The sequence below is a fragment of the Triticum aestivum genome, chromosome 5D (genome assembly GCF_018294505.1).
Source record: "Triticum aestivum cultivar Chinese Spring chromosome 5D, IWGSC CS RefSeq v2.1, whole genome shotgun sequence".
In the NCBI taxonomy this organism is placed as follows: Eukaryota; Viridiplantae; Streptophyta; class Magnoliopsida; order Poales; family Poaceae; genus Triticum; species Triticum aestivum.
The window spans coordinates 358,193,342-358,209,382 of record NC_057808.1 but is presented as its reverse complement, the minus strand read 5'-3'; the positions used below and the strand labels follow the sequence as shown (position 1 = coordinate 358,209,382).

Sequence of the window (16,041 nt, the reverse complement as noted above, 5' to 3'; positions counted from 1 at the left end):
CGCTTTTTATAACAAAGCGCTGCTACTACTTATCAGTAGCGCTTTTTATAAAAAGTGCTACTACTATGCACTTACCAGTAGCGCTGTTTTTGTAAAAAAAACGCTACTACTACAATTGCCAGGCCGTTGCCGGCGGGCCAGGCATAGTAGTAGCGCTTTTATGTATGAAGCGCTACTGCTACCGGACGTAGCAGTAGTGCTTTCTACAAATAAGCGCTACTACTACGGGCTCTTTATCCAGCCCAATGGCCCGCGCTCGACCTCTCTCTCACTCCCCCGCCCTCACACACTCACTCGCCTCTCTCCGCCATCGTCGTCGCCGCCCTCCCCCGCGCACCGCCGTCCCCGGCGCCGGAGCTCTCCCGCCGGCCGCCCTCGCCCGCGCGGGCTCTGCTCCCCGCCGGCCACCCTCCCCCGCGTCGGCCTCCTCCCCCACTGGCCACCCTCGCCCGCGCCGGCTCTGCTCCCCCGCCGGCCTCCTCCCCGCGCCGGCCTCCTCCCCCGCCGGCCTCCTCCACCACCGTGAGGTACTCCTCCTCCCTCCATTTAGTTCAATAGGTTAGGTAACTTAGGTAAATTTAGTTAATTAACTTAGATGTCTTTTAGTTAGGGGAGTAGGTTAGGTAACTAATTAAGTAGATGCTAATTTAGGGCAGTGGTGTTTAGTTTATAGAAAAAATTCAATATAGCTTTTTTACTGTTTTTTAGTAAGTGTTTAATAGAATTAGTTAGAAAATTAATAGAACTAGTTAAACTAGTTTATTTTTAGTAAGTACTAGTTTATTTTATTTATAGTCAGTGCTTAGTTGAACTAGTTGAATTAATAAAACTTGTTTATTTTTAGTAAGAAAATTTAGGTATATGAGATTTGATGATCTAATTAAAATTTTACTATAGAACTAGTTTATTTTTAGTAAGAAAATTAATAGAACTAGTTTATTTTTTTAGTTAAACCAATTATTCCCGCATCGACATCGACGATGCCTATCCCGCATCCTCGTCGTCGACTCGGCGGAGGAGGCCTGGGCTTGGTGAGGAGCCATGTCCGGGACTGGGCTCCGCCGGGCTGGTACTGGGAGGTGCTACCTTCCGGGGGCATAGCTTGGTGAGGAGCCAGCCCGTCGTTGACCCGAACCTTCTTTGGTGGCGGTCAGGTGGGCCAGTGACGGTGCGGAGGCTTGAGGACCCCGCGGAGGTGGTACGTCATCATGTCAGCGAGGAGGACGAGCACGTCCATCGCTACATGGTTGCGTTGGAGGGCAGGTTCTCCAATACCTGGGAGGTTCTTCAGGGATCTCACTGGAGATATGATCCTGTGATGGTTCCTTCTCTTTGGGTGTCCACCGCCCACGCCAATACCCATCGTTGTCTACAGTTTTAGCTCTATTAGTGATGTTATATGTATGATACTATTCAAGATCTATTAGTGATAATATTCGACGATATACGGACGAAAGAGATGGTTTAGTTTTGCTTATTGAATGAATGCTAATTTGAATACTAGTTTATTTTATGATTTGGTTTTGCTTATTGAATGCTCAAATTTAAAAACTACTCCATCAAGTTTGAATGCTCATATGATGTAGATATAAACATGTATATCTTGTGTTGCTCAAATAGGATATGTGCTTGCCCAAGTGGCCGGCCATGTTTGCAGGTTACACCTCCTATAGTGGCCTATGTTTTACCGGAGTGTTGATTAATTTCCGTTCCGGCAAATTTTAGGCGCTCGATATGTCCTTTTTTAGCAAAGGTCATGCCAGATTTTTCCGTGAATTCTGGCATGACTTGTGCTAGAATATGTAGGAAATATCGAGTGGCCTGGATTTTCTCGAAAAATAATTAAACGACATTTCGGGTTGACTTTAAGTCTGTCGAGGCTCCATCACCGAAGGTCGAAAAATCAGTGAGGGAGTGTATCCACCATATATGAGAGAGGACGATGAAGCCCGACTGTTGTCGTGGGGGTCGTTTTTCCTTCTTCTCCTTGTGCTAGACCTTTGTTATGCACTAGGGGAAGGAGGAATAACGACCATCACCGACGGTCGAAAAATCTATGTGGGAGTGTATCCACCATATATGAGAGAGGACGAAGAATCCCGACTGTTGTCGTGGGGGTCGTTTCTCCTTCTTCTCCTTGTGCTAGACCTTTGTTATGCACTAGGGGAAGGAGGAGTAACGACCATCACCGACGGTCGCAAATGTCAGAGAGGAATCAGTGAGGGAGAGTCTCCACCATATATAGACTCGGCAGACCGATAGTCAACCCGTGATGAATAATAATGATTTAATTTAATTTTTATAGTACATATATTGAATTGTATAAGTTTAATCTTTGAATTATGAACGTAGGAAATGTCGTCATCGGACGACGAAAATCTCCCGGGGGAGTGCAGCTGGTGCAACGACGACCGAGGTCTGTGTGACAGGCCTCACCTGGACGAAGATCGGCGCTTCAGCATTAAGCTCCAGGAGACCTTCGATGTTGAAACGGTATGCGACGACGAAAAGTGTTTTTTCGTAATTAAGCATGACTTCAACTATTTCAACGTGTAATTTTCATCTTTTACAATTCGAGTAGCTTATCCCATGCCATGCAAGACGCTATGTCTTGGAGAGGATGGATTTTGAAGACCATGAAAATTTTGAAACAAAAAAAATTCACCTAAGGACCATCATGATATGGATTTTGAAGTAAATCTGTATAATTCTGAGAGCGTAACCCATTTTGGTTGCAAAAATTGGGAAGCACTTTGCAAGGTGTATGATTTTTATGAGGGTATGCTTGTCACCATGGATCTTGGTGATCTTGACATCGACCAAGACAATGTGGACATTTGGGTCCTTGTTGATACGCTTCCAATTCTAGCGCTATGTGAGTTTCTCAAACATAGTTATTAACTAATTTATGTTGTTCATTTCAAAATAGTTGACAGCTTATTTCCATTGACAGCTTATTTTCATTGTTCAAACAATGTGCGGAACATGGTACATAGAACCTACTACACCGATGGCTCTGAGTTAACTTATCAGGAGAAAAATCATCTGGTCGCATTTTGTACTGATCTTGAGAATTACAATATCTATTATAAAACTCCTCCACATTATGGTCAATACGTGCCACTAGTGCACGTGTTGAACTACGGTAACATCCATGGAGATGTCATGGTAAGATTTTTTACTATTACGGCATGTGCATCTTTTGCATAAATTCTTTTAAAACTTAACTACATTGCTAACTACGAAGTTATTACTATGTTTTTCAACAGAAAATCCCGAATGATTGTGTGCCTCATCTGATGTATTAGAATGGTCGCCTTGATGTTTTGAACATACGGCCAGGTCATCCTACGAATCTCACCTCTGTCCATATCGGATTTCTAAAAGAAGTGAAGACATGAAAATCAAAGAATGGAAAAATGTATGGACAGTCGTAAGGAGGTACTTGGAAGCAACATTGTGCGAAAGGCAAGAATTGAAGACAGGATAATCTTCATTCTCCATAATGGAGAGTCAGTGCCTATCTTGTTTTATGCTATTTTATCTAAGAGAAGGTAGTAGGTCCTAGTTAATAATACTCATGATCATGTGCTAAGAACAACTAAGTAGGATTGGCTAGATGACTATGATGATGATGTGGTATCGAGTAGAAGTTGTATGATCGATGATGATGGGTATGACTTGTTATTATGATACCAATGATGAGTTATTTATAATTATGATCGATGATGCATGATGCTAAGTTGTTATATGAGCATGATGAGTTATTATATATATCAGTCGATGAAATGAACCTGGATTAGATTCAAGTGGAGCCAACATGTGGTGCACATCGAAAGTACTACTAATCCAAACTAGATCAAGTTTGGATTAGAGTAGTACTTTCGACATGCACCACATGTTGCCTCCACTTGAATCTACTCCACGTTCATTTCACCCACTGTTATATATAATAAGTAACCATGATCATAAAATCATATGATGAAAGTACTGTATATAAAACCACACAATGAAAATAAACTGTATTTTTTAAAATACAGAAAAATTTAGCAGCACCGCTTTTTAGAACAAGCGTTACTGCTACTTACACTACTGCTAACTAGGTATAGCAGTAGCGCTCCCTTTCCAGCGCTACTACTAGCTATAAAACAAGCGCTACTACTAGGGTTTTCCCTAGTAGTGGGTCTTCACCTGGATCCAAAGATGAGCACAATCCATAGTGAGTAGTGACGCACTGACGCCTAACATGATGGGGGTGACGACGCTCGTGAGAAGTGTTGAGGCTGATTGCATACCAACCAACTACCGTTCTGAGACAGGAGGAAGGCAATGGTTGTCAGCGATTTTTGATGATGCACTTTTTTATAATACAGAAATGTCATTGCTAAGATTACACGAATATTTGAGTGTACTTACAATGTGAAGAGTTAAAAAAATAGTTTCACAGAAAAAAGTAAGTACATACGCCAAGAATGAATAAGTCAAGCTCCAATGCAGGAAACTTCAGGATATCTTCATCAGCTCCAATGCAGACGACATGGCGGCTGAGACCGACGCTCCCGGAGAAAGCGTTGAAGCACTCGAGCTCTGAGGTGGTGCCCGCGATGTGCCTCAGGACACCTTCCATCCCATGCTCCACGAACAGGGCCATGTAACGCGGGTCCAATTGCATCATGGCCACTGTGAGCTCGATAGCGTAACGCCGGATCCAAGGGATGGTCATGCATGGGCGCTTGTACTCCCGCAGGATATGCAGCAGCATCTGCACCAGTGCCTTCTCCGTCACACTTGCCACCGCCAGGCACGCCCGCAGGTCTCCGGGCTCCATGAATCGGAGCATCTGCACCGCGAGGCCGAGGAAGATGTTGAGGATTTTGGTCTTCTCGACCATGATGGCACTCAGCACCTGAGTAACAAGGTCATGAATCGTGATCAGCAATGTGTAGTATTCCCTTCGTTTTTATTTACTTCGCTTATTAGATTCATGTAAAGTCAAACTTTATACACTTTCAAAAAGTTTGTTTATACACCACCAATCAGTACCGTCTCATCATTGCATATATTTTCACATCATATAAATTTGTTATTGTAAATATTCATATTGTTTTCTACAAACTTAATCAAACTTTAAAAAATTTGACTTCAGTTAAAGCTAATACGTCGAGTAAAAAAACGGAGGGCAAGGTTTAGTCTCGTGAGAAGCACAAGATGCAACTGTCCGTCCGTACCTTGGTGGCACAGGTGGTGACTCCTCTGAGGGGAAGCTGCCACTCGTTCCCGGCGTAGGTGCACAGGTTGAGTAGGATTCTCGCCACACCGATGACGACGACGTCATCACTCAGGGCCTCGACCAGCCGCTCCACGCCTCCGCCGCAAGCCATTATTATGGCGCCGCAGTTGGTCCTGCTTTCCAGCGCAAGCATGGCCAGCGCCTCGCCGGACTCTACCCGGATCGCGTCTATCTGCCGGTTTCCTTTAGCCTGATCCTTTCCCGGTAGAAATATGGCGACCAGCTCCCTGACCACGCCCCCCCCCCCCCCCCCCCCCCCCCCCCCCCCCCCCCCCCCCCGTCCCGCCTATCTTCTCCCTCGCCTCCTTGTCAATGGCGAGGCTCGTCAGTACCTCGATCGCCAGCTGGTGCAGCTCGGACTGGACCTTTCTGTCACGCTGCTCCAGCACCTCCCTGAGGTTGCTCACGGTGAACACGATGTCTGAGAGCTCCCTCCGTAGAAGCTTCCCGGTGGTTCCCGTCATGCTCGTCAGCCTCTTCACCACAAGGAGCGACTGCTTCACCGCCTTCAACCGCATGTCCGTCGGCGCTACCGCCTGTCCCCCGCCAGTGATGCTGCAGTATGAAATGATCTTGTCGACGAGATTCCGGGTCTTGCCGATCTTGTCGCAGTTATCATGGTCGTACGCCAGCTTATTGAGGATGGAGAAGCCGAGGAGGTTGAGCTCGTCGAGGTCGGCGTACAGCAACGAAGCGACGGACTCCACCGCCTCAGGGATGCTGGTGACGCGGAGGGCGACGAACTTCCTCCCGGTGAGCATGGAGACGACAACCGCGGCCGATCTGCGCGCGTCCCTCTCGGACGTGCTCTTCCAGCTGAGCATCTGGACGAGCCGCTCGATGGTGGAGGCGGACATGCCGATCTTGCGGAGCGTGGAGTCCGCGAAGCGGTGGGACTCGGCGAGAGCGACGAGGATGCCGGCCCCGAGGCTCTGCTCGTCGTGCGAGCCGGCCGTGAGCATCTCGTCGGCGTAGAACACGAGGTCCATGTGCAGGCCGTCGAAGATGCTCCCATTCAGGCTCCGGGAGTAAGAGCAGTAGAAGAAGCGGCGGACGGCGACCAGGCCACACGCGGTGGCGAGGTGGCACTCCTTGGCGACGCGCTCGAGGAGGCGGTGGTGCCCCATCCTCCACTGCCACAGGGCCTTCTCGACGAGGAACAAGAGCGACTCCACCAGCGCGAGGCCGTAGAATATGTCGAGAGCGGCATGGCGGTTGGTGGAGAGGTCGGCGCCGTCGCCGCCGTGGCGCTGGGTGACGAGGCGGACGAGCGAGACGGTGACGCACACCGACGCGGACAGCAGCTGAAGCCAGTGGAAGACGTGGACGGCGGCGGCGCGCGACACGGGCGGGCAACCCCACCAGGGCGTGACCCTCTGCTGCCACTGCAGCTCGTGGCTGCGGCCCTGGATGCGGGCGCCGTCGGTGAGCAGCAGCACGGTGATGCACCAGAAGTCGGTGCGGCTGAGCGTGATGGCGAAGCCGCCGAGCAGGACCACCGTGGCCCAGACGAAGGCCAACGTGCCGAGGCGGCTCACGGCCTTCTCCAGGACCGCGAGCTGCATGGCCAGCACGGTGAGCCGGTGCTCCGGCGGCACCGCGTCGCAGCCGTCGACGCCGGAGCGGATGCGTGGGGTCAGTATGGCCTTCTGCGGCTCGAACGGCGTCGTCCGCAGCTGGAGCTGGTCGGGGATTTGGATGCAGACGCTGGGGACGGCGACGCTAGCGCGGCCATCCATCCGAGCCGTACGTGTGTTTGACAAGTCAAGCGACCGGCGGCCGGTTTTGCTGCCTACTTGACGAGTGATTGCAGATTAGCGCGTGCTCCAGTCCAGAGTATTTATATGCGGACCCGTGGGATGGTGCACAGGGGAAGGAAGGAATGAAATGCCCACGAGGAAGGCACGCATGTGTGCATGGAAGAGATGTCAATTAGGGGTTCAGACAAGTTGTTTTCTTCTTTATTCTTGTTACAGAGAATGTTGCTCTATAAGGCAATTACTGGATGCTCTAGCGTATATTCTGGACCAACTGCATCCGCACGCTCGCCAGCTGTGCACAACTATATTTACGTATCTTTTGAAAAATAGGAAATACAATAAAAATCGAGAAACATAAAAGAAAACCAAAAAATTAAAGAAGAAGAAGAAGAAGAAAAACAAAAAAGAGAACAACGAAATGAACATTGTTGCCAAATCTCAGTCGACTAAGACTTGTTTATGTCTCAGTCGATGCTATATTCATGAGATCTCGCGTGGAGATTTGTGCAAAATTTCTTTTCTTTTTCTTATATGTTACTCCCTTCGGCCCCACAATATAACATCTTTTTCAAGCTACATAGCTTGGAAAACGATTTTACATTAGAGGATGAAGGGAGTATGTTACTTGATTGAGACTTCGCTAAGTCTCAGTCGACTGAGACCTGGTTAAGTCTCAGTCGACTCAGACCTAGTCACACCGAGAAAAAAAAGTAGTCATGTCCTTAGCATGCTCTGGTGATCACAAGGTTGTTATCAAATGATGTCATTGTTCACGCGTTGTTGTCATCGGCCTATTCGAACTTTCCTGATGCATCGTCTCTCCTCAGTTTCCAGATGAGCAAAGTGTTTATCTGTTACAGTCGACTCGGCTTATTTTCCATTTAGTTTTCATTCCATAATCATCACCTGAACAGCTAAACTCCTCGTTGTTAAAATAACCAGCTATTCTGTTTAACGCGGCATTGCTGTTAACGGTGATGTAAAGCTCTCTCGCCAGCTTAGGCCCTGTTTATTTGGGCTTTTACTTCTGCTTTTGCATTTTTTTCACTTTGACCCAAAAGCCATAAAAGCTTCTAAATATGTGATTTTGGAACTTTTATGGCTTTTGATTAATCAATATAACAATATTTAGTTCCAAAAGGCCGTAAAAGCTCTAAAAGCACCTATTTATGAGCTTTTATGGCTTTTTGGCTAAAGTGGAAAAGCTGCAAAAGCAGAAGCAAAAGCCCAAACAAGTAGGGCCTTAGTCTGGTCGTTGGCTTGGCCGTTGATTGACCGCAACACAGATCACAAATCCACCACCTGCCTGGCAACAAAAAATCCACGGTTGGACTGTCCTCCGAGCAAGCTGGCCGGAATAGGCCCTTCACTCCCCGACCGAACATGGGCATTGCATATGGATCAGGACCAAACACAGTTGATGCCGGTGGCGGAGCTATGTAGGCTCCTGGGGTGGCTGTGCCAACTTCTAAAAAAAAAAATGGGAGGGCTTAGATGAGAACTTTTTTAGCTTTTGGCCCCCCACAAACACTCGTATTTTGAAAAAATTAACGGATCAAGATGCGATATATTGGTTGCAACGTGGTCGGGCTAATTGGTTGTTACATGGAGACCGAAACTCTTCTCACTTCCGTAATGCGGAAAGAAAAGAAACCAAATTAAAATATTGATGGATGACTCGGGTAAGGGCGCGCTTGGGAACTGTGTAATCTAATGCGGAGGTGTTTAACTTACACCTGTATCATACCGGCCGCCGAGTAATTTAGGCTGGAAACAAAACGATGGAGCGGGGCATGTATTTTTTACAAGGGTGTTTGAAAGTGAAACGATAATCCAAACAGGACCTAATTGGAGGGAAGGTGCTGACTAGCTTAGAAATCATATTTCTGGCTATTCAAGATCATACTCCTTCCGTTTCTAAATATAAGTCTTTGTAGAGATTGCATTATGAACTACATACAAAGCAAAATGGATGAATCTACACTCTAAAATGCATCTATGTACATCTGTATGTGGTTCATAATGGAATCTCTTCAAGACTTATATTTAGGAACGGAGAGTACCATTTTTGTCTCATGTTAAGCGCGCGGTGTGTGACAAATGATAGGAATGAAGCTTTGTTAGCTCCTTACTCGGAGGATGAGGTTCGGAAAGCTTTGCTTGCTATTGGTGATTTAAAGGATCTCGGTCCGAACGACCTCCATGCCATTTTAATTTGCCATCGGGCTGGCTCTCTGTTGGTCCTGGGAGGATAGCCATCGAGTGGGGCTTGGATCCAGCGGTGGCAATGCATTTGTCGGTTGCTCGTGGCACATGTCCTCTTCGGAGCTGAAGCTGAAGCCGAAGCCGGCAAAGACAGTATTGTCTGAGTGACCCCGACATTGGGTCCATGTCCCAGCTGCGTCGCGCTCCGAGTCCGAGGCCCACCGTGCCTGTCGGGAGGGTGAAGGCATGCCTTGCCGTGGAGGCGGAGTCGCACCGCGCCGTGTTGGAACAACCCACGGAGGAAGCCATGGGTGATATCTGTGCCCGGATCTTGAGGAAGCAAATCCGGGTCGTCCTTTATCAGCCAGCCTCTCAAAAAGAAGGAGGAGACCTGTGCTGTATCCGACACCTCCAGCTCCAACCGTCGAGCAAATCTGCCTCTTCGAGTTTATCTTTGAGCGCTACAATCTTTACCCACCTAACAAAGGCAAGGGTGACAGTGGGTAAACATCCTCTATAGCCTTATAATTAGTTGTACATGCCTAATTTTGGTTGGTGGCATGTATGATGAACTACTAGTATATGCTAAGTCTTACTCTCTTCATTGCAGAATATAAGGTGCATCAGTTCATGCAACTCAAACACACGTATGTTTGATCAAGATTATCGAACAAAATGTCAACATTTACAATACAAAATGGCCTAGGGCGCCACCCGTGCCGTGTCCTGGTCTTCGCACCTATTCAATGTCGGAGCGGCATGACTAGATGAGACGACTATCTAGCGCTTTCAAACCCGATGCATGTCCGACCGCCTATCGGTATTAAACAGGCGGCACATCCCACCGCTTAGCCTGGCCGACACTCATTATTTAAACGTGGCCTCGCCGGGCACCATCCGCACCACAAACACATCTGCTTCCAATCCTCCTTCGTGCACCACCTCCACCATGACCGTGGGCTCTAGAATGATGTGGAAGAGCCTCTTGATGGAGCAGAAGCACATGGCGGCTAGCCTTGCGGCCGGCCGGCAGGGCCGCCATGTGCGGCGGATAGAGGCCGACTTGCCGGCAAGCTCAGCTCCAACGATGACCCGGCGATGGAGGAGACCTCCGATGACGAGCCGAGCCCCTGCCCATGCCGGCCATGTCGGCTTCACCATGGAGCAGGCGCATGCACACTTTGATGCTATCATGGTGGAGGAGCAATCGGTGCCGCAGCCGCCAACCACAGCCTCCTCGCGCATCACCGACTAGCGAAGGGCCAAATCTACCGAGAGTTCACAAGCGAGGAGGTCGTGACGGCCATGGCCATGAAGAACCGAACTTCGTCAAGGAGCAGCGGGCACTCTACAAGGCCGCACGCAATGCTCGTGTGGCAGTGGCGGACGCTCAGGCTGCGCGGGTGGTTGCTCAGTCGTGGTTCTGAGTTGCGGGATGATTGATGTTCATTTGCGCCGACAGCAGCGTGTCATTGGCGCCGCTACGACCACGAAGCCGGCCCATCCAAGTCCATCGTTGACCTCACCTCCACTGGGGACGACCAAGGCGCAGACTCCAACGAGGAGTAGGGCATGGTAGACGGCAGCGCCTCGTGTCCCATGTGGGCCAATCTGTGTCCCATGTCCTACTCTTCCTCGCCAGCAACTGCGCCTTCACTTCTCAGGGCTCACGACCTTTGGAGAAAAACAACAAGAACTTGAAGGACGGACGCGGGCAAAGATTTAGACTAGGTTTACTTCTGGATGCTTTTGTTTAATGAAAGATGTCAAAATGTAATAAATTTAGTCCGATTTGCATGAAAATCACCCAATTTGTTTAAAATTTGCTTTGAAATGTATATGGGCATAGTTGAATAGCCAGCTCCCGTATTATTATCTGCGGATATGTCTAGACGCATCGGCGGACAGATACAATATCCGTTTTAGAGGTCCATGTTGAAGATGCCCTTATATTTTGGACCGAACAGAATAGTTCGCTATGTCTTGTATAAACGTCCTATATGTCCGCGGACGGTGTCTAATCACCCTTTATTTGTCCGCGTCCATAGCTGGCCCCTATGAAGACCCTCAAATCCTAGAAATTGGTCCGTTTTTCACTTGACGCTTTCAGGTGTTGGTCACACACGAACTCCATACGTAATATACATATAGTAGATTGGCTCACACCCAGCAAAGCAGCATGCTAGGGCGCACGCAATCGCAAGAAGGCTCAAGACAGACAAACATCAATCGCCCCGCAACTCACAACGACGAGCACACATCCGGCCGGTATGTGATCTGATCACACAAATCAGGCTGCTTATTGCTTGAAACTCTGCCATGGAGACCAGACAAACCCACACCCCACACACACACACACTGAGCTCATCACACCATACATATATCAAATCAGCTGGAACTGATCCATCGACGGGATGGCAAGCACGCGGGCAGAATAAATGTGCAACTCCCAAAACACTTGGCGGGAAGGGTTGCCACAACGGCCAATTTAAAGAAGAACAGGATTACAACTTATCCTGACTAAAGGTGGTCTTCGCCTGCAAAAGCCTTCCGCTGTGACGCGCCTGTGGGCTCGGTGATGACCTCTGTCCTGCAGAGCCCGCCGTCCTGGTCTTCTTGCACCGAAAGGGTAAGCTTTGGGGATTGCTTCGGGAACCGATGCACTGCCCTTGCTCCCTTAGCACGAAAAAGAAAAGCCTCCGTATCCGCGCCCGCTGGCGCCCTCCTGGCTTCGCTCGTTGCTACGCGCGTCACCCACGTGAAGACGCAGGGCCGCCCGACTCTGCAGCATGATCCTTGCCTCGTACGCCTCCGCGAGGGGCCTCGGGAGGCAGCCTCGGGAAGCCGCCTCACGAGACTCCTGGTGATCCCTGATGATGTACGCCACGTGATGTGAGGCCCTCGTGAGGGTCTTGCTCGTGAAGCTCTGGTGGTGAGCCAGCCTTGGGCCTCCAGGCGGGCGCCGTACACTAGGCCGCAGGCAGACGGACCTGGATACCCCAGTTCCACGGGCCCGACAACCAAATCTAGTGGTGATGTGGAAATTGTAATGCAAAGATAACTCTAAGAGACAACACTCTGTAACGATTGTTGAGTCAATACTCAATACCCAGCATACATGGGTAGCGAGATTGTCGTAGCAACCTCTCCCTGCACCAGTGCACAAAATTCCAACTCCGTGATCTGATACTCTCCATACACCAATGCAGCATCTAGGAAAAGTTGGGTGTTTCTTAGCTTTTCTCTTATCCCAGAAGGGCGGTTATGAATCGTCAACAAGCTTCTCTTGAATGTCCATATCGTTCTGTTGTTGCGAAATTCCGTCATCTAGGAATGCCAAATCTATTGACATCAACCTCATCATCACTTCCATTAAGAAAAATCATCATAAACCTACAATCCAGCAGAGTTCGATCAATCTCTGTTGCAATACTTGGCATCACATCCCTAGAGTCTTGATCCAGTCCATTGAAGTCATCCTCCTCATCCTCCTTAATGAACGTGTCCATTGTTGCACGGTCAAGTTTTAGCTCCTCCGCAATAAACCTCTGCATTTCCCTTTACTTTTCCATCTCAAGCAGTCAACATAAATTATTTTGTCAAAGCATAGTTCACGGGGAGCATCCACTTTCAATGATAATAGTACTTGTGCTATGGATCTAAGGACCGGGGACGCCCCAAATCCATCCCATCCATGAAAATATATAACTTTTTTCTCTTGCCGTCCCGTAACATATCCAAGTGTCTGCTCATTAGCTCCATCAATATCCCACCCAAAGATATCCTGAAATGGAGGGGAAAAGTAAAGTGAGACCATCTTAATTATTAGCTTCAACAAACTTATTGACTGATTTGTCTTGCCAGACACAGGCATGCATACTCTGATCGAGTGCATAAATCGACCAATACATCTATATATATATATATATATATATATATATATATATATATAGGGATTGACTATTCGTCACCCTGGGTAAGGAATAGTTATTCTTCACCCCCCTCCCCCTTTATTTTACCACCAATGCACTGTAATTTTACGTTCCGTAAGTTTTGTCTTATTTCTGACGTAAAAAGAGACCGTAAGAAAATATATAATCGCCGTAAAAAATATTTTATGTTATGTAAAATTACAAACGTAAAAACATAGTGTAAAATATACATAAACTCTAAATTTTCTTGTCTTATGACCTATATTTTTATTTTCTTATACCAAATTTTACATAGTGAATCAATAGGAATGTAACTATTTGAATTCCAAATGTAATTTAATTATGAAGTGATCGTAAGATTACCTCGGGTGAAGAATAACTTATTCTGCACCCTGGGTGATATATATATATAGGTAAATTGTGTGGGGCACCTAGGTGCCTGGGCACCTAGACCCATTACGGCAAGTCATATCCATTAGTGCATGCTATACAATCCACGTAATAATAGCTTTCCATATACTGTTTGCATGCATTATTACCATAATGGTCTACGATTGCTTTTCAAAAAATAGTATTCTATTTATTTGCTAGCAATAGTCCTTTTCAAAACAAAATTGTACGGTGTTTCTTCTATACTAATACATGCTAGTGTTGGTTCTACAAAAAAGATGGTGTATCTACGTATATACACAAGATATATTTAATTTCAAGGTATCTGAACTTTTAAGAAAAATTAAGGCCAGTTTGAAATTTTTAACGACTAATTTATCTATATAATTTAATGTGACCAAATAATATATATGCAGTACGAGCCTTTCCTACTATTTCAATGGCCAACAAAAATATAATACGTCGTCCTAGTTATGTTTCTTACTTTTAGGTATGTAGAAAGCATGTGCGTACCGAGAAGCAATAGTTTTGCTCGTACATATACCTAAGATATTGTATCCATATACTTTTTTTTAATAAGGCGAATCATGTTGTACAATTGTTACTCAACAGGTATTGGGTGCTTGTATTTTGGGCGTTGTCATATATACACATCAAATGTATGATACCCAATATATCGTATGACTAATGTATGATACCCCATATATCATATGACTAATGCATGATACCCATGGTTTCATATACCCAACGATGATAAGAGTACAACAGACCTCCTATTCGGTATACGTTGGGTATACCCATGGTATCATATACCCAATGTACTGTATCCCTAATGTCCACAAAAAATATGTATACTCATTGGGTATATCAATATACCTATTGAGTATACCATTGGTATCGTATAACCAATGGATGTTCTTGTGTATTTTTTAAATGATTTAATCTTCAAGGTACCTAACATTTAAAGAAAATTAAGGTTGGGTTGCACTTTCTGACAATTAATTTCCCTATACAAATTAACGTGGACAAATAATATAATATGTCATCCTAGTTATTTTTTTGTGTTTTAGGTTAGTACAAAACATGTTGATGCCGACGGCCAATTTTTTCATTCATACATATACCTAAGATATCGTATCCATATACTTTTTCTAGTACACTTACATTCCTTGAAGATGTACACAAAACTGATATACTTTTGCATGGGGATATACCAGAAAATGATAGACCCTTTGCTGATACATGTATACTCGTTCGAGACATACCTGTAAATGATACTGGAGACATACCCAAAAAAATGTATACCCCAAGAATATAAATAAATGTGACATACTCGGAAATTATATACCCAAAATCCATATACTCGCATGTGATGTACCCCAGATTAAGTACGAACTATAGGTCGAGAATACATCAAAGGTAGGTATATACCCAAAACATTAGTATGTGCATTTATATAATATGCATAAGGACGCACATGCATGCCGCATAAAAATATTAAGTTTGTACGTATATACCTTTATAGGAGTTTCCGTTATACGTCCAATGAAATAAATTAAGAAGAAATTGCATTTATCACTTTCCTATTCAACGCATGTTATTAATACACCGAAATCATACATTTATCGATACTTGCCAATTACTTCCATAAAGCATATATGGAAGCCGCTTAATATACTCGCACCCATTACTATCTACATGCATCTGTCTAAGATCCGACGGTCACGAGGTAAGGAGCCTGGGCATCTAGGTGTCCCAAACTGTTGTCATATATATATATATAGTGTACGAGTAACTCTCAATATGGACCGTTGGATGGTCACGATCGTATGGCTCACATTGATTTGCTCGGGTACTGAATCGCTGTGATGCAATATATATTGTTGGATAAGAAAAATCGTATGGCTGTTGTTCCAGGGATTCGTGGTGGTGCAGGATGGCTCCTGCATGCGCGCATGGGCAGTCGCCAGGCTGGGACCCATCCAGCACTGTTTCTTGCTTCGAGTAAACCCCAGAGGACTCTTTTCTTCAAAATATTGACTGCTACTCTGGCCGATTCTTTACACAGCCTGCCAAACGAAAGAAAGGCTTGCTCGGTAGTAACCTGCAGAAAAAAATCAACCTCAAAATGCTGCAAGTCTCCATGATACTACAAACCGAAACTTACTAGGTTTCCCCTAAATTTTTTTATAGGCTGGATAATACTACAAAATAAATACTTCGTACCTATCTGTGTTCGCCAGAAGAAAAAAACGTCCTGCTGGTCCACCTGCCAATATAATTGTACGTTCTTTTGTGTGGATTATGAACTTTGTACAGTAATATAATTTGCAGGCGATGCGTCTAGTATTATTGATGGGCGTGTGGAGGTGTGTCTCCGGCCAGCAATGCTACACTTACGCCATGATTTCTACTGAATATAGCTACAGGCTGAGCTGTCAAACATTCATTGAAAATCAGAAGG

The 16,041-nt window shown here is 46.1% G+C and overlaps 1 protein-coding gene across 1 annotated transcript; it reads right to left on the bottom strand.

The window, feature by feature from the left end:
* Positions 1-4,345: 4,345 nt before the first annotated feature.
* Positions 4,346-7,073, bottom strand: LOC123124912 (uncharacterized). The gene is made up of 3 exons (XM_044545462.1): positions 5,570-7,073; positions 5,229-5,532; positions 4,346-4,906 (listed from the first exon to the last, which is right to left on the bottom strand). Exons 1-3 carry the CDS (start codon positions 7,027-7,029, stop codon positions 4,442-4,444), a joined length of 2,229 nt encoding a protein of 742 aa, XP_044401397.1. The 5' UTR covers positions 7,030-7,073; the 3' UTR covers positions 4,346-4,441.
* Between the last annotated feature and the right edge of the window lie 8,968 nt (positions 7,074-16,041).

Coding starts and splice junctions, on each gene's coding strand:
- LOC123124912 (XM_044545462.1), bottom strand. CDS start 7,029: ATGGATGGCCGCGCTAGCGTCGCCGTCCCCAGCGTCTGCATCCAAATC. Junction 5,533..5,569: donor AGGGAGAAGATAGGCGGGAC/GGGGGGGGGGGG, acceptor GGGGGGGGGGGG/GGGGGGCGTGGTCAGGGAGC. Junction 4,907..5,228: donor TCACCACCTGTGCCACCAAG/GTACGGACGGAC, acceptor CTTGTTACTCAG/GTGCTGAGTGCCATCATGGT.